Source organism: Acartia tonsa, chromosome 5 (assembly GCF_053477335.1).
Source record: "Acartia tonsa isolate MP-2025a chromosome 5, ASM5347733v1, whole genome shotgun sequence".
Lineage (NCBI taxonomy): Eukaryota > Metazoa > Arthropoda > Copepoda > Calanoida > Acartiidae > Acartia > Acartia tonsa.
Window position 1 is genome coordinate 25887680 of NC_137264.1, and position 20068 is coordinate 25907747.

Below are 20068 nucleotides of genomic sequence, written 5' to 3' on the forward strand. Positions count from 1 at the left end.
GGGCCAAGGCATTCCCCCACTCATGCTATTTATGTCGCGCACCTGACATAGCAGCAGTAGGAACCACTTTTAACGTCTTTAGTTATGACGCAGTGTCGGCCCGAGAATCGAACCTATCACCTCCGGCCCCGGCGACGAGTGGATGCGCTACGTGTTAAGTCACGATCGCAGGTTATCACCCCACTAGTGATAACCCGCGATCACCCCACTAACTATAAAATACAATAACTCGTGATGTCTGTATTTTTTTTCTTTAAAATACGGATATATTCCAACAATTGTGCGAACACAGTAATAGTGTCTGACTGATTATGACGTAACAAAAAAAAATTAGCCAATGAGAGGCCACTATAAATTTTACCATTGGTCAATAACGGCCTCTCATTGGCTAATTTTTTTGTTACGTCATAATCAGTCAGATACTATTACTGTGTTCCAATTGTGCTTGTACCAAATTGTTTGGATGTATTTACTATTAGTACACACTCTATAGTAGTTATGAGAGAATAGTTATTTATCGCATCATATCATAGATACCTTTCCGCTAATATCAAAGCAAAAATTTTAATATTAAAACCAGTTTTGTTAAATGCTAGGGGCCAAAGGCCTGGGCTAACAAAAATGGTATTAATTTTATGAGTTTTATTTTAATATTCGTAGAAAATTGACTGTAATACGATGATATAAAAATTTTTCATTATGACTAAGAACCGGTTCTAATCCAGCAGATATCAATCGGTTTCGAAACCATACTGGAATATATTACTATTAGTACGTTGTACACACTCCATAGTAGCTATGAGAGAGAATGAATGGGAATATAATTCATAACATGATCATTATTATTGTTTTCAAAATCTATGGGGTTACCATTTAATTTGTTTGTGGTTAGGGGGCTTCAAATAGTTATTATGGACCATCTAGTATCCGACTTCACGTATTCGCATAGTGTAGCATTCAATTTAACTTGAACGTGTTACTTTATTACCTATGAGCTCTTGATAACTAACTTCCAACAGACAACTAATCCTTTGAAACCATACATTTAAAGTCATTTTCATGAATGAATGAAATCGGCTCTTAAGAAAATGTTGTTAGTGTGTTAACTATGAACACTTTTGTCAAATATTTTAGGTCGAAATAAATAATTCTTATTTTATGATGCACCCTAATTAATAACGAGGTGGGGACATTAACTCCAGAGTAGAGAGACAGAGAGAGGTGAGATGAGAGTATTGTTTTCATTATATATAAAGTGTACATACAAACAATGTAAAATATTTTTAAAATCATACAGTCAAACCAAATTTGGTAGGATCCCTTATATATAAGTTACCCTAAATGTCTTCGACATAAGGACATCATTATGGCATCATGACAGAAAGAAGGAGAAACAAACAAAAAAAATTAAGCAGGAGGAACTTTTAGATGAAAAAACAGACAAAAGAAAGTATAGACAGAAGAAAGGACAGGCAAATGAAAGTATAGGAAAGGACAGACAACAGGAAGAATAGACAGAATAAGTACAAACAAAGAGGTAAGGACAGACAAAATGAAATATAGACTGAAAGAGGGAAGAACAGACAGAAGAAAGGATAGAAATGTCCAGTAACAGAATTAAAGCTTTGCTGCTACAAAAAAGGAAGACTTACAGACAAAAGTAAGTATAAACAGAGGGAAGAACAGACAGAATAAGGGCAGACGGACAGATGAAGGACAGAAAAAAGGAACAGACAGAAGAAAGGAAAGAAAGACACAGTAACAGAATTAAAGTTTTGCCGTTATTAAAAGGTTGTTTTGTTGAATAGTATGGCTTCCCATCTATGCATGTGTGTGTGTGAGCCATAGAGTGGGAGGAGAGTTGTGAAAGGGGGTTGGGCTTTCATGTCCAATTAAATGGGCAAATTAGAGTTAAATGAAATAAAATATTCTCATGGTTTCAACTCATCACACCCCCCCCCCCCCATCATCTTGTTTTGAAATAACAAGTGTTGATTTATGATCACTTTCAAAGAAATAAACAAAACAGTTTTATAATTTAATTATGTTAAAATCATTAAGAAACAAAAAATAACAAAATGGGTGACTATGAGGGACATATTGAACTTTTTGTGTAAATTTTAATCTGATAAAATTTCAAAACTGGAAACATTTATCGACATCAATTTTCGTATTATCTTAAATCTTCACTATATGTGTTTTGTGAATCTAGAAGTATTACATAAATCTTAAAAATATTCTTATAGTTTTGATGTAAAGGGTTGAATAATTGATACCCTGTAAACTTTTTAAAACTTAAATACCTAAAAAATGTTTTATCATTTTATAGAAACCAATTATTATGGATTAAAATCCAAATGGATATAAAGAATGTTATTTCTTTAAAAAGTTGGTAAACATTTCATTAAAAGCAAGGAAAAGTTCGCTAATGTTAACAGGGAAACAGGAATTTCAAGGGAGTTCAAAATCAGAAATTTTTATTGAGTATATATTACACCTTCGTTGGCTATACACATATTGTTATATCGTCATTTTCATATTAGCGTACAAAAATCAGTGATTCATATAAACATATAAATTAGTGGCTACGCCCCTAGAAGCCTCCAGGGGCACTTGAGAAAATAGTCTAAATCCACCGATGGCTTTTATATTGCTTCCCTGGAAAGTTCAACCAATTAGGATCAGTATTGTTGAGATCTTTTAACTTGAAACTAAGAACCTTATTACTTTATAATATAGGATATTGTTTGTAGCTTTATTCTTATTTTTAAAGATATAATTGCTACTATCATTTCAGAATATTTCTGTTCTAACTGTGATCATGCAAAGGCATAATTGGTCAGTATAAAGTGACTGATTCTATCAACACCCTCTCTATCAACATTGCAAGCCTGTCTTGAGGTAGTATTAATACATTTTAAAATTTATGGATTAATCCTGACTTAAACAAGTACAGATTTTAGTTCTTCATGTTATTTCAAGTATAGTATTTTCCCTGCTATGGTCTGTCTCAAGCTTGTTGGATAGAAACCCAAAATAACAGTTTTTTTTCTTCCGGTTTAATTTGTATTCCATGCTGTTTTAACAGAATACAAAATCATGTTGTCAAACAATAACTTTCACAGTAGTATGGAGTCCTAATAAACTTTATTCAGGCGAGGCCAGTTTAGACAGAGAGATACTCTGTGGTTTTATATTATTTTATTTAGATATGGCCTCCAGAGGAATAATCTATTTAAATGACTCTATTATAATTAAATATATTTTAAGGATTGTACCCAAGCAAGAATAACCAGAAAGCACTGCTTCTCACCCCTACGGCTCATGGTAAACCATCATTGGTCTAATAAAGAAGATTTGCTCTTCAACTCTTGTTTTCTAATACTCGACAGGCAACCAGCATATTGAAGGTAAAAAAGGATAGTAGTGTGATGTTATAACATCATTAAAGGATAGTACTCAGATTTGTATGGTAGACATATTTAACAAGTTCCATGTTTATTTGTGTTTACCACATTTAAATTATTCTAGAGTAGGTCCGCTCCTATAAGCTGTTAAGGAAATCATTACTTAGTTTTTTTCTTTACAACTTGTTTCTTTCCTCTTTAGCATATATAGTCTAAAGACCATAATATCTCGTTTATTCTATGTCTAGTACATTTAACTTAATATAGAGTAGATTTGCTCCTACAAGCTGTTAATAAGGTCAATACTTAAATTCATCAGCTTTGTGTTGTTTTTACTCTTTAGCATGTGTAGTCTAAAGACAATAATCGCTTCGTTTAGTCTATGATTATTACATTTTAAATTATTGTAGAGTAGCTCCGTTTCTGTAAGCTGCTAAGAGTCCAATACTTAAATTTATCTGTAAACCTAACAGTAATCCCAAAAGTTTAATTCACCTTGTTCTAATCGAAAATTAAGATCTCTAGCTATTACCAATTATCATATTTTGTTATATATGATTAATTGTAGAGCAGCTTCACCACTAGTCTAATACTTAAAACGGTCTTTTATGTCTAGTTCGAACACCACTGGTTGGAACACACTTGCTGAAGCTTCACCATTTTATCGTTTATTTTATATGTTTATTATTATATGCTTTATTGAATAAAATTGTATTTTAATATGAATTTGTAACTTATTGATTATTTTTATGTATCCACCCCATTTTAAATTGCATTGATATAAACTCTCAGTAACGTCTGCTTAGAGAACCCAACATTCGAACTTCAATTTTTAAACTGAGAGTTTAAAAAGAAATATTAGTGTTCAAAGCTATATAAATAACCTAAACAAAACGTAAATTATAGGACGTTTTAAGTATCCAACTCTCTATGAATATATAACCATTATCATTTGATAAGTATAAAATTTCTCCTAAATAGTAAGGGAAGAATAGTTGTGTAGAGCGCCTTGCGCGTGCTAAATAACAGCGCGATTACCATTTGATAAATATGATTTTATGAGTAGCTTTAATTGATATTCTAGATATTGGCAAGGAGCGAATATCATTGGGTAAATGTGATATTTAAAACATCTGTCTATTTACAATCTATTTAGAAAATCAATTGGTTTATAATTCATTCTTAATCTTCACACAAAGTAAATAGATCCTTAACTCAAATAGGCGAAGCTTATATAAAACACCCCTCTGTGTTAAAACTAATTATATAGTTGCAGGGTTTCTATAAGCATATTAACTAAGTGTATTATTTCCGTAACTTATACATAGTATAAATACACTCTCTGTCCTCACGAAAATGATTCTGCTTGTTTAACTACATTAAAGCTATTAACCTATTAAATACTGAGTATTTGTTAGAATAAATATTAGCGGCTGCGCCTCTAAAATCTAGAGACATGCTACGCTAAGGCGAAGGTAAGTAATTGAAAAATAGTTTAAATCCATATAGTTTACGGATAGAATGGCCTAAAACCATACCCAAACCTATGCGAAGCTTCCATAAAGCTTTAAAAACACCTCTTAGATTTTAATATAATCGAGAACTGTCTTTTGTTTCATAACAATTTAAATATTCTTATTTATGTGAAAATTCCATAAGCCCTTGAGAACCTAAGAGATTTTTATATAATCGAGAACTGTGTTTGTTTTTGAGAAAAAACATTCTAAATATTCCTACCTATGTGAAACTTCCATAAAGCGTTGAAAACCTCTTAGATTTTTATATAATCAAGGACTATAGTTGTTTCTAAAAAAAACGATTAAAATACTCCTATCTAAAGTATTAATATTTGCACGCAGTTAAAGCACCAATATTAGACATTACTGATTGGCCATATCATAAAGAACAAAATAGAAAATCTTAGAAAACCCTTTCTATAAAATTAATATATTTATGTGGGAAAGTGATTATACTACTTTACAATTGTAAACTAATAGTTTAAAATTTAAAACAAACGAAAGGTACATCAAAGCCTTGTATAAAAGGAGTGATATTTTATATAATATTTCATGTAATTATGTAGCAGTACACCTTTAAAAATCCACATAATATTTCATTTGTATATTCAAAACTTGTTTATGAAATCGTAGACAAGATCCCTTAAAGTGATTATGAACAAAGAAAATTATTAGAATGTCTTAAAGTGATCATGAATGAGAGAATTTTTTTTTATTTTTTTAAAAAGTGATCATAAATAAAAAGCTTGTTAGAATCTAATAAAGTGATAATAAAAAAAAATGTGTAGATGAAATTAAACTAGCGTATGTAAGTAAAAGAAAACTTATTTATGGACCTTTAAAAATCTACATAATATTTCATTTGTATATCCAAAACTTGTTTATGAAATCGTAGACAAGATTCCTTAAAGTGATTATGAACAAAGAACATTATTAGAATGTCTTAAAGTGATCATGAATGAGAGAATTTTTTTTATTTTTTTAAAAAGTGATCATAAATAAAAAGCTTGTTAGAATCTAATAAAGTGATAATAAAAAAAAAATGTGTAGATGAAATTAAACTAGCGTATGTAAGTAAAAGAAAACTTATTTATGGATTTGAGGAATAAATATACCTTAAATTATAACGAGACAGATGCCAGAAGAAATGTAAGGCTTGGAATACCCCCCTTCGTACCAAACCCAAGAACACCCCAATTACCAAGGGGAACAATGGCTCCTACTGATAATCCACCCACCAATGAAAACCCAACTGATAATGAGGCCCATAATACTTCCATAAAACCTGTGACATGGGGGGAACTTTTTAAAATATCAAAAGAATCATACCACAATTTTCTAATCCGACACACAAATGATTTTCATGCGTTAACTACGGAATTCCTAAGAAATGCCACCACTGAAATAGAAGGTATTGAGCAAGAATCGAACCCAGAACCTGACACACTGTTAAACCTTGATAATTTTAAAGCCCAAACAATACGGCTATTAGAAGTTATTGATGACTCAAGTGATAGCCAAGGGTTGCTCGACACAAGTTTGACAGACTTAAAAGTAAAGTTTGAATTACTTATAAGTACTACCGACAGAGTTATTATAAAAAACAAGGCAGGAGGTCAGAGCAGATCCATGTTTACAAATTTCATGTCCACCTGCCCAACTCAACCACCCCAACAGAGTGGGAATCCTATTCAGAGAACTAGTTCCAGAATAAGTTCTGTTCTACCTGTACAGGATGAAAACAGGGTCCAAGATACTTTGACAGAAAGAAATAGATATACATTATCACCTGGGCAAGGACAAGATCACAGGGAACGCCCATCACCCCACCCAAATTTTCCAACCCATCATGAATCTATCTTAGCAAGAATGAATACTCATCAAATACATAGGGAAGATGACGATTGCAGTGTAGCAAGTCGTAATTCTCTAGCGGATACACTTTCTGAATGTACCTTTGATGGTTCATGGAGATTAAATCAGTATACAGGAACCGATATCCATGGAATAACAATCCATGATGCTATGATGAATATAGCATTTATCACTAAGCATGAGATAGGTACCTGGACTGAAGAATGTGTCCTAAAAGCAATGGACAATAGAGATGTACCACAATTAAAAGATTTAACTTCAACAATTATCAAAAATGCAGACAAAATTTCAGGGCGAAGAGAATACAAAACTATGGTCATAGACGCAGGCCATGCCCTGAAAGCTGCCTATAGATATATAGCTACCATAGATAAACTTATCCGTTCAAAGGAGCTTCATATAGTATCAGAGAATGCTGTAGCAGCCCCACTGATATTGGAAAGGTTTGATGGATTTGACTCTGTAAATACAGATGTATTTGAGTTTCTCCATCAATTGAATCTCGTATGTAAAGGTATGAAACAGAGTGAATTGGCTGAATATTTATATTGCAATTACATTTCTCCTACATTACAACAGGAAATGAAACATATCAGACACAATTTTGTTGAAATGCGAATTTTTCTGTTGGGAAAATATGGAAAAATTAACAGACTCTTAAAGGATAAAAAACAAATTCTAAAGGAATTACAACTCCCAACATCAAAATCTCCCAAACCAGTTAAATTAAGCTACCTAAATAGAGTAATAGAAATCTTACAACAGCTTGAGTCCCTAGTTCTCAACAATAAAGATAGAAGACCTACATTAGAGAATGAAGTATATAACTATGATACTATCATGGACTTGGTTTCATATGTAGCAGAACCATACAAAGGAGGATTCCTTGGAGAATACATCAAACATAGCAGTAAGTATTATGACAATGATGATCTTCCTGGAGACAAAATATTTCCATTACTCCTAAAATATATGAAAGGCCAGTCAAGGAAATTAGATCTGTCCATAGCTACAACAATTCAAGTAGACCCCAGCATTGATAAAAAAGGATTGAATACCAAAGCTATCAATACCATTTCAAATGAACCTATTGATGATGATGAGCAATGCTATGATGAATATCACTCTACTGATGAAGAAGAAGGTACTATGACTGTAGTTGCAACTACGGCAAGAGCACAGGATAAACCCACAACAAAAGACAATAAGCCTGCCTTTAAATATTCTGATGATGGACTCTGGCACCAAGCTACATGTTTCATGCATGATCAAACATTTACACGTGTTAAGGATTGTCAAATGGGAGCTTGTTCCAAATTTTTAACTGCTAAGCCTGCTGAAAGGTCTTTAAAAGCAGAAGAAAAAAAGCGTTGTAATCTGTGCTTCATGAAAAAATGTAAAAAGAAAACATCTGGAACCAGCTGTCAATTCCAATCATCAATTCAACAAAGTTTAATCTGTAAGGCATGTCTTGCTATTGGAGACAAAAGAAACATCCTTCTGTGTGACCAACACGATTCTACATCTGTAGTAAGAAGGGAGGATTTAGAGAAGTTCTTAGCTGGTTACAAAAATGATGTATTTATCCAGCTTAAGAACATAGAAGTACTTAAGCTAGATATTAATGCTACAGCTAAAGTAGTAGCACTTGAGAAGGATAGAAAAAATTTTAACGCATTTAATGTTACTGATGGATCATTGTTGGAAAAGACTGACATTCTACACAAAATAAACAAAGAAACTCATTTTGACAATCCACTATTTGTTTTACAGTCCTTAAATATAGGAGGTGAGATTATCACCTTGATGTTTGACTCTGGTGCAAGTGGTGAAGTATGTACAATTGACCTGGCAGAGAAATTAAAGTTTGAGATAAAAAATCCCCAGGAACAGTTTATAAGAGTAGCATCCGGTAAGGTTGTGTCAACAGGTGGCTGCATATATTCAGCCACTTTAGGACCAGATAGTAATGGTCATTTCCATGAGATATCAATAACTGGAATGACTAAGATCACAAACAAGATTAATCATTATAATCTAAATGAGATCATAGAGGAAATTAAAATAAACCAATCTAGTACTCCATTGAGTAAGGAGATCTTCCCCCCCTACATTGGAGGGGGAGAAGTTCAGATGATAATAGGTGTCAAACAAAGTGCACTACTTCCAACCTTGTTACTTGTTCTCCCTAGTGGAGTAAGTGTGTGGCGCTCAAGATTCACTGATATACATGGTAGTAATCTTATCATTTCAGGACCACATCACAGCTTAGCTAGCCAAGTAAGTGAACCTAGTTCTATCAATTTGATGTTTGCACAATCTGTCAGACAACTATGTTATGCAAGTTATGATGAAATGATCCCTACTTTTGAAGAAAATGTTGTTTTTCCCCAAGTTATACAATTCAAAGAAAAAGCAAATCAAGTCAAACTAAATGATTCAAAGCATGCATGCGCTTTATTCCAATGTGCCTGTCCATTAAAGGAAAGCTATAGCAACCATAATGATAGCTGGAAGAATCTTACTGAAATTCAGGTACTTAAAACAAAAAAAAGAGTCCCCAACCAAGCAGAGAATGGGCTGAAATGCCAGGAAGAAATTGGTTCAGTAGTTGATTACCGTTGCCCATCATGTCAAGGTTGTCTGGCTTGCAAAAGTTCAGAGCGAACTCGTGATATATCTATAAAGGAATATCTGGAAGACAACATTATCAAGGAAAGTGTAAAAGTTGATCAAAACAATAGTACTACTTGGGCTAGATACCCATTTATAGTAGATCCAGATACATTTTTAAAAGAAAGGTGGAATGGTCGAGACAACAACTATTTCATGGCGCTAAGAACTTTGGATACAATAAGGAATAAACCACAAGACATTAAATCAGGAATATTAAAATTTCACTCCGAATTATTAAAGAACAACTATGCAGTAAAGTTGTGTGATCTGAGTGAGAAAATACAAGCTGAGCTAAAGGATGCTAAACTTAAGCACTACTTTCCATGGCGTGTAGTGATGAAACCAGGTTCTACCTCGACACCTATAAGAATGGTGTGTGACCCTCAAATGTCAGATTTTAATCTAACACTTGCAAAGGGTACTAACTGTTTGAACTCGCTATATGATATCTGTATAGAATGGCGTACATTTTTGTACGCCTTTGCTACAGATATCTCGAAAATGTATAACAGCTTACGCTTAGTTGAATCTGAATATCGTTACTCATTATATCTTTTCTCTCCATCACTTCATCCAAATGAGACCCCAGAAGTCTATGTTATGACTACTATAATTTATGGCCTTAAACCTGCTTCTAACCAAGCCACAACAGCTCTTAGAAATGTTGCTGTACTCAATAAAGAAGAATACCCAAGAGCAAATACTATTGCCCAGAAATCCACCTACATGGATGACAGTGGTTCAGGAGCAAACACAGTGGAAGAAAGAACCAAAATGATTGAGGAGCTAAAAACTGTATTTCCACGTGGTGGCTTTAAGATTAAGGTGGTAAATGTCAGTGGCGAAGACCCCGATAAAGATGCTAGCAAAGATGGTTGTTCTACAAGTTTTGCTGGCTATGAATGGAGACAGAAGGATGACTTACTATCTCTAAATCATGGAGAAATAAACTTCAATAAGAAAATCAGAGGGGCAAAGAAACCAAACCCAACGTCTATTGAAACCGATGAAGATTTGACTGGCTTATTGACCAAAATTAAACTAACTAGAAGAAATCTCCTATCTCAAACACTCCAAGTGTTTGACATTCTGGGCATTGTAGAACCCCTTAAAGCAAAGCTTAAAATCAATCTTGCCAACTTATCAGGTTATGATTATGACCAAGAAATCCCTCCGTACCTAAAGGATATATGGGAAGATAACTTGAAGATGATCCAACATTCTAGGTATTTAACATGGAATAGATCTGTAGTACCTGCAAATGCAGTTGACCCCAACAAATTTGATTTAGTTTGCTTTGTTGATGCTGCTACTCACATGTCAGGGACTTGCATATATACAAGATTCTTATGCAAAGACGGATCCTATGACTCACAGCTGTTAACTGCAAAGTCTAGGACCGTCTCCAGTACAATACCACGTAATGAAATGGAAAGTGCACTAATGGGCGCACAAACATTACACATGGTACTGAATAGGTTGAGAGACAAAGTACAAGACTACATAATCCTGACAGACTCAGAAATTTCTCTGTTCTGGATTACAAATCCTGAGAACCGACTGAAAAGTTATATCTTTAACAGAGTCCGTAACATACACCGTCTTCTTGAAAAGGACAAATTCTTCCATATCTCCTCTGCAGACAATGCAAGTGATATCCTTACTAGAGGCATAGTAACTATGAAAGATATGGAATTAGGAAGTTCTTGGCAATCCGGTCCAATTTGGTTAAAAGGTAACATGTCTACATTTCCCATGCGGTCACCTGCAGACATAAGAAAATCTTTGACAAAAGAGCAGAAAGCATTAGTATCTCGTGAGTCAGTCCCTAACATATTAGGTGAAGAATTTCCATCTAAATCAGAGATAAATGCAAGTCTAAACTCTTTAGGATTGATCTGTTGTGAAAGCTTTGACATTAACCAGAATTGTCATTGCAACAAGACTAGTGCCTGCTGCATCTGCAGTTATGATCCTCTTTTATTAGATGCTGATTATGAATTAGATCTATTAACAAACCAAGATGCAAATACTCACATCCTGACTGTTAATACTGAGAAAAGAGATCTGCTTACAGACTTACTCAATCTCAAATATTATGGCTTTGAAAAGTCAATTCGTTTACTAGGTCTACTATTTAGATTCATAACAAGGTTAAAACATGCCTCACATGGTACTGGAAATGGAACAAAAGTTAATTGTCAGCTGTGCAATGTTGTAAAATCAAGGGATAACCTTGAAACCTTGCCATTAAACCATGGATTTATACCTACCTCTTATGAGATTCATTTAGCATGGAATATGCTTTGCAGACAAGAAACAATCCAGGTCAGGATTGCTCTGACCCAGAAAAAAATCGCAGCTTATAAAGATGAACATGGTATTCTTGTTTCAGGTGGTAGAATGATGTATGATGAGCTTATTGTTGACAATCCTGAGTTGCCATATTTCCCAAGATTAAACTTTACATCACCTGTTGCATTGGTAAACAGTCCCCTTACAATTGCTATTGCTGTATTTATACATTGGGAAGTGTTATATCACCCAGGTGTAGAACAGCAATTAAGCTTTATGCTTAAAATTTTGCACGTAGAAAACTTGAGATTCCTTATCAAAAAAATAAGAAATCAATGCCCTAGATGCAGATTTCTTATCAAGAAAAGACTCAATCCTGCCACTGGAAATCAATCCAAACTAGCAATGTTAAAATGCCCTCCTTTTTTTGCAGCAATGCTGGACATTTGCGGTCCATTCACTGCATATGAAATAATGGCAAAGGAGACTAGAAATGCTAAGTCAAAGGAAGCATATTTTTTAGTGATTGTCTGTTTGACCTCAGCCTCAACAAATATTTGTGTGTTAGAGGATAAAACTACTGAATCAATAATCCAAGCAATTACAAGACATTCAAATAGATATTCAATTCCAAAGTTTCTTATTCTAGACAATGAATCATCCTTTTTGTGTCTAAAACAAGCAAGAGTACAGTTTCAAGACTTACAGGGTAATCTGTGGAAAGATCAGAGATTAATTCTAGAAATTGGAACTCCATTAAACCACCATAGCCATGGAAAAGTCGAAATTCGTGTGAAACTCCTTAGGGAATTGTTAAACAGAACAGCTCAGAATGGTAAGAAACACTCTTTTCTGATGTGGGAGACTGTAGGTTCAACAGTTGCAAACATGCTCAATAATCTACCTATAGCTCATTGTTCTGACAGAAATAGTATTGATGATCCAATATTTCTAGTTACACCTAATTCTTTGCTAATGGGTAAGAATCAAAATAGATCTGCGGCTGGACCTATTGAGTTACAAGACTGTGAAGTGAATTCCCAATTTCAAAACATCAATGAGATTACAAGTATATTGCAATCCAACTTAGCAGCAATGGTTCACAAATATGTGCCAGGTAGAAAGGTCTGTGACGGATCCCCACCTCTTATTGGAGAAATAGTAGTCTTTGTTGCAAAGGAAAATCAGAGGGCTCGTAATGTAGTTTATAAGTTTGGAAGAGTTCTTTCAAATTTTGTGGATGGTAGATGCAACAAAATCACCATAAAGTACAGAAATGCTACCGAGAAGGTTTTTAGACAAGTTGATCGTACAATAGATGAAGTCTCAATCATCATGTCCTTGGAAGATCTTAAGTTTGACACTATGCATCAGCAGCTGTTGAAAGACCTACAGCTGAAATATTTATACTAAAATATTAATATTATTTTTGAAATATATGTTCTTGATAATTTGTCTTATTTGTATAGATTAGTAAATAGTATCTAACCCTTTAGTTGGGCCACTTAATAAAATTTTAAATTTTTTCTTAGATGGAGTTGGGTACCTACTTATCTCACCCTGTAGATGGATTCATTCCTGAGAATGAAGTAATCAATGGGCACTACTGCCAAGAAGGATGTACCTACACTGGAAACAAAAAAGTCTGTTTAGACTACTTTTATTCATCAATTCCAAAACGTTTGGTGGACACTAAATTCATGAGAACTTATATTCCTAATTGGAAGCCTTTGTTAGATCAGACAGAAATTGAGCTCACTGAAGCAGCTGAAACCTCTTGGGGGTTGGAATTTGAATCTACTCTAGCAGAAATCAAAGAAACACGAAATCCCTCCTATGAAACCTTCAAAAATGTGGAAATCTTTTCTGTCGATTTAAAGAAAATGTCTGATGAAGTAATTCAAGAAAAAATAAGCAAGTTTTTAAATAACTTTAAGGCTTGTACTGGTTTCAACCCAGAGGTTATACCCCTCTCCCTTCAAGGTGAAATACCAGCTGACATTCACACAACACCAGGAGTACCAAGCCTTCCAGGAAAGATTATTCTTGGCAATGCCAGCTCTTGTCTAGAGATTTTGATACCCTTGAAAGCTGTTGAAGGTAAAGTAGTTCTGGACACTACTATAGAACTCAAAAAGTCACTAGCTAGCCTATTCAAAACTGATGAAACCAGAAAACTATTCTTAGTTTATGACAGCACAAAAACTATCTATAAGATCCAGGTAATATTTAGAAACATGAAGAATGGAAAAGATTTCTACATTGGTAAATTTCTGGATATAAGTCTTCTATGGGTAAGATATGGACGTTATGCTCGGAGTGAAATATCACTACAATTCTTATATAGGTTCCTGGTCGGTGGAATTCATCTATCCCTAGACCTACAAGAAGCAGTTAAGTCTGACTTATATTTCTTACCATATGAGAAATGCCAAGATTATGTAATTGCAAATGGATTGGCAGAACTTTTGGTCCTCTTAAACCTGTATAGACTATTCTTCATTGTTGTCATACCCTCATTGTTTCCTTCAAAGGTAGACACATTAGACAATGTAATTAAATTACCACCAAAATATTTTCTGCAACATGCCATAAATATCATCACAGAAGCCTGTTCAACCATAGATTTCGACTCCATCAGGTACATTCTGTCACCACCAAAACTTAGATTCTGTTGTGGTGGGGATGAATCAGGTCTGGATTTAAAAAAATCCATAAATGGTTTCAGACTGGAATGTGCACAGTTCAGGACGAATCTTGCCAGTAGTCTACAGAGGGTTTGGCCTAGCTACCTGTACTACATCACAAGAGGAGATTGGTCATCTCATAATAAACCTGATCCTGAACTTGTAAAGCAGCTGTGTGTTCTGGAATCCCCTTTTGATAAGCCAGTTGTTAATGAACAATCCTCACACTCTGTCATAAGGGAGTCTAAAAGTTTGGTTGAAATACTAAACTATATTTCCCCTGATAGACGTCTGGCCTGGAAAGTTTTGAATAGACAGCTGACAAAGATGCCAGATATAATACTAAGATGGATTACTAATTCAAGCCCACTTGATGGATATGACCCTGAAGCCTTCAAATTTGGAAGTTTTCGAAATTTTAACAAAATTATGAAACTAGCTGAAGAAGTCCACCCAAATCAGGTTTTTATTAACCCCCATCATGATCTACATGATATTTAGGTAAGATTTTGCAACTTGTGCTGGGGGAATGTTTTGTGAATCTAGAAGTATTACATAAATCTTAAAAATATTCTTATAGTTTTGATGTAAAGGGTTGAATAATTGATACCCTGTAAACTTTTTAAAACTTAAATACCTAAAAAATGTTTTATCATTTTATAGAAACCAATTATTATGGATTAAAATCCAAATGGATATAAAGAATGTTATTTCTTTAAAAAGTTGGTAAACATTTCATTAAAAGCAAGGAAAAGTTCGCTAATGTTAACAGGGAAACAGGAATTTCAAGGGAGTTCAAAATCAGAAATTTTTATTGAGTATATATTACACCTTCGTTGGCTATACACATATTGTTATATCGTCATTTTCATATTAGCGTACAAAAATCAGTGATTCATATAAACATATAAATTAGTGGCTACGCCCCTAGAAGCCTCCAGGGGCACTTGAGAAAATAGTCTAAATCCACCGATGGCTTTTATATTGCTTCCCTGGAAAGTTCAACCAATTAGGATCAGTATTGTTGAGATCTTTTAACTTGAAACTAAGAACCTTATTACTTTATAATATAGGATATTGTTTGTAGCTTTATTCTTATTTTTAAAGATATAATTGCTACTATCATTTCAGAATATTTCTGTTCTAACTGTGATCATGCAAAGGCATAATTGGTCAGTATAAAGTGACTGATTCTATCAACACCCTCTCTATCAACATTGCAAGCCTGTCTTGAGGTAGTATTAATACATTTTAAAATTTATGGATTAATCCTGACTTAAACAAGTACAGATTTTAGTTCTTCATGTTATTTCAAGTATAGTATTTTCCCTGCTATGGTCTGTCTCAAGCTTGTTGGATAGAAACCCAAAATAACAGTTTTTTTTCTTCCGGTTTAATTTGTATTCCATGCTGTTTTAACAGAATACAAAATCATGTTGTCAAACAATAACTTTCACAGTAGTATGGAGTCCTAATAAACTTTATTCAGGCGAGGCCAGTTTAGACAGAGAGATACTCTGTGGTTTTATATTATTTTATTTAGATATGGCCTCCAGAGGAATAATCTATTTAAATGACTCTATTATAATTAAATATATTTTAAGGATTGTACCCAAGCAAGAATAACCAGAAAGCACTGCTTCTCACCCCTACGGCTCATGGTAAACCATCATTGGTCTAATAAAGAAGATTTGCTCTTCAACTCTTGTTTTCTAATACTCGACAGGCAACCAGCATATTGAAGGTAAAAAAGGATAGTAGTGTGATGTTATAACATCATTAAAGGATAGTACTCAGATTTGTATGGTAGACATATTTAACAAGTTCCATGTTTATTTGTGTTTACCACATTTAAATTATTCTAGAGTAGGTCCGCTCCTATAAGCTGTTAAGGAAATCATTACTTAGTTTTTTTTCTTTACAACTTGTTTCTTTCCTCTTTAGCATATATAGTCTAAAGACCATAATATCTCGTTTATTCTATGTCTAGTACATTTAACTTAATATAGAGTAGATTTGCTCCTACAAGCTGTTAATAAGGTCAATACTTAAATTCATCAGCTTTGTGTTGTTTTTACTCTTTAGCATGTGTAGTCTAAAGACAATAATCGCTTCGTTTAGTCTATGATTATTACATTTTAAATTATTGTAGAGTAGCTCCGTTTCTGTAAGCTGCTAAGAGTCCAATACTTAAATTTATCTGTAAACCTAACAGTAATCCCAAAAGTTTAATTCACCTTGTTCTAATCGAAAATTAAGATCTCTAGCTATTACCAATTATCATATTTTGTTATATATGATTAATTGTAGAGCAGCTTCACCACTAGTCTAATACTTAAAACGGTCTTTTATGTCTAGTTCGAACACCACTGGTTGGAACACACTTGCTGAAGCTTCACCATTTTATCGTTTATTTTATATGTTTATTATTATATGCTTTATTGAATAAAATTGTATTTTAATATGAATTTGTAACTTATTGATTATTTTTATGTATCCACCCCATTTTAAATTGCATTGATATAAACTCTCAGTAACGTCTGCTTAGAGAACCCAACAATATGCATTAAAGAAAAGTGGCAATCGCTGTATTGAAATTATTACATTATAATACGAGATGTTTGTGTAGGTTTTATAACCATCTAAAGAATTAATAAAATAGAATTATGTTTATGTAGATTAAATATCAACACAAAGGTTTTATAAGAATCAAATGGGTAAGCTATACTTTCAGAAAGGTAGATTGATCGACATAAGATTTTTTATTTCAATCTAAAATTCAATTCAGCCTTTTAGGACAATTCCCCTGAGCATAGCAACGCAGCCGCATAGTACAGATAATAATAAACATATGCATGAATAATTTTATGAGGCAATAAAAAAATAATTTGCGATCAAAACAATAAAAACGACCTTAATGATAATCACAATAAGGTCCTTAGAAATAAGAGTCGTCGGTTTGATTTACGATATTATTCATTCTATACTCTCAACAAGGATGACATCATGACAACATTTATATAAGCGAAGCTTAACATACCAGAAAGACAGAAGAATATATCAAACAAATACCAAATATAGAATACCAACAAGGAAATATTGATAAATAGAATATAATTTAAAAATCTGAACGAAATCTTTCTAAATTAATGTAAATACAGGATGATTAAAATTAAAATTAAAAAGATTTTACCTAATTTTAACAGTATTCCTCATAAAAATGATGGAATCGATAGGACTATTTTAGCATCAAAGCTAGTCGTTACAGACCTACGAGCAGACACGCCCTAATTGTACAGAGCTTCGTCCTCAACAATATTTATTGAATAAAAGAGGGATTAAGTGAAATGAATGGGCTTTATGGTTCTTTACAGGTACTTACAGGTTGTAAACGGACTGTCTTCATAAAAAAATATTTATAATATCCCATATTATAAAGAAGTAAATTGTATGGGTGTTTATCAAGAAAGATTATATAACAGACAGACCTTTCTACAATTTTCAGGGAAGTTTGGTGGGGGCCAGGAAAGGTTTGAGTTATTTTTATTTTACTCTTAAGTTATACTTTTTGGTTTTAAAATCTTGTTATAATAACTATCACATATTTTTGCTACGATTTCTATGGAAATTCGATTAATTTCTGCTGGCTGAAAACCAGTTTTGAACCTTTAAGAATATATTCAGTAGTTTTATTGCCCACAGAAACATCAATGAAATGAATAGTAGTTGAACTTTATACTGCCAGATCAAACATATTAAATGATACTATAGTTTTATAATTCATATTCGCGAACAACTACAAGTCTATGAACAAATATAACGTAAGGACAGTCCTTTTGAATAAATCTTATCCCTATGTGACAATAGATTTTAAAACAACAAAACTTAATCCCAATTGACCAGAGAAACAGGGATAATTCAATGGCAGAGGAATGAACTAACTAAACTTAATCCTAATAGATTGAGAAATATGAATAGATCAATGAAAGATGATGAAACTATTAAAGTACAAAATTGGGAAGTGGGAGTCCATTCTTCTTATTTTTTTTAGATTTTATTTAACAGTAAGATTCACTCATCTTAGGTATAAACTTTCTGGTGAAGATTCCATAGATAGGCATGTATTTTGTCTTCCTTGTTTTATAAAAGTTTCATAATTTGGATAGATTTGAAATCTTTCAATATTGATCGTGGTAATTTATGTTTAAAATCATTAACTATAACTTTCCATTTTATTGATTATAAACCATAATTAACCCTTGGCCAAATTTAAATGAGTAATTCAACCTTACTTTTTCGTGAGAACAAAAAATAAAGTCTGTCAAGTTAGGGTTAATAGCAATGGGGGGGAGGTATTGCTACTAAAAGAGAAGGGGTTAAGGCATAAACTTAAAAACAATAGGTAAAGTTTAGTAGTCTGAGGGAGGGGAGTAGTAATATTAACAAGGATCACAACCACTATTGCAATAAGACTTATAAAACCAGGCAGTCCTTTAAACAGACAAAGTAAGTTTAGATCGATAGCGGTTTTTTATATTGTTAAAATAAAATGTATTGAGAAGTACATAAAATAAATTAAGATTTACTAAGGACGTATTACATTTTTAAACATGCTGTAGGATATGTTCCGCTTGTAGACGTACGTGGACAGGTAATCTTTATAGAGTTGCTACACTTAAAAGTATTATGAATTGTTTTTAATATCTTTATGCAAATATCGATTGCCGGGAAGATCCTGTAAGGTCTGAATAACGGTTTTAGATATATATGACGGACGAACGAACAGACTTACACTTAATGCAAGAAACTTCGCTGTTCATAATTTAAGGTTTGGTTGTATGTGATGAGTTTTGAAATATTTAATAATGTTAATTTAATTTAATATAATTTTGTATTTACCTTTTGAGAAATTATTCCTTGGGGATTCTCATTCAATTATTTATTGGCGAGGCTACTCTAGAATACTAAACATTCTTTTCTAAAATAAAAAGTAAGATTTTTATAAATACTGAACCGATTAAATTTGTTATAGATTTTATATATATGCTCTTTTTGAAGATGATTAAAGTCCCTGAACAGATTATGACGTCACACGATGGAATAGTCAATGAGAGGCCAGTATATATACACTGTAATTGAACAATGGTAAAATTTATGCTGGCCTCTTAATGGTTATTTTATCGTATAACGTCATAGTCTGTTAAGGGACTTTAATCATCTTCGCTCTTTTTGTTCTAAATTTAAGTTTTTGGAATGTTTTTAGGCTATTTTTAAAGCCTCACCATACACCTTTGAATATAGAGCCCCTTCAAAAATAATAAAGGTAGCGTCCCTGGCATGAAAGGGAAAGGCAGGGGTATAAAAAAATATCTAAAACCAACCACAAGCCTTAACACATCCCGTGGCCTATATGAAGCTTTTCTAAAAGTAGAACTAAAACAGCATTTTTAAAGCGAATTTGGAGGATTCTTCACACAAAAAAATTTAAACGAGTCTCACTTATTGTAGTGAGGCAGTGAACCAAAAAGCTTTTTAGGAATCCACTCAGATGTTATCGAAATCTTAAAAGCTTGAAACCTTACAACTTTATATAACAGGATCTAGCATCTAG

The 20068-nt window shown here is 33.1% G+C and overlaps 1 protein-coding gene across 1 annotated transcript; it reads left to right on the top strand.

Annotated features, from left to right (window-relative positions):
* Positions 1–2761: 2761 nt before the first annotated feature.
* LOC145319134 (uncharacterized) lies at positions 2762–16925 on the top strand. Its single transcript, XM_080160996.1, has 6 exons — positions 2762–2901; positions 3271–3410; positions 13303–14958; positions 15589–15692; positions 16062–16201; positions 16816–16925. The coding sequence occupies exon 3, from the start codon at positions 13303–13305 to the stop codon at positions 14956–14958; it is 1656 nt and encodes a 551-aa protein (XP_080017122.1). The 5' UTR covers positions 2762–2901; positions 3271–3410; the 3' UTR covers positions 15589–15692; positions 16062–16201; positions 16816–16925.
* The last annotated feature ends 3143 nt before the right edge of the window (positions 16926–20068 follow it).

What these genes read in the sequence shown, in the direction of transcription:
- LOC145319134 (XM_080160996.1), top strand. Translation starts at nt 13,303, where the DNA reads ATGGAGTTGGGTACCTACTTATCTCACCCTGTAGATGGATTCATTCCT.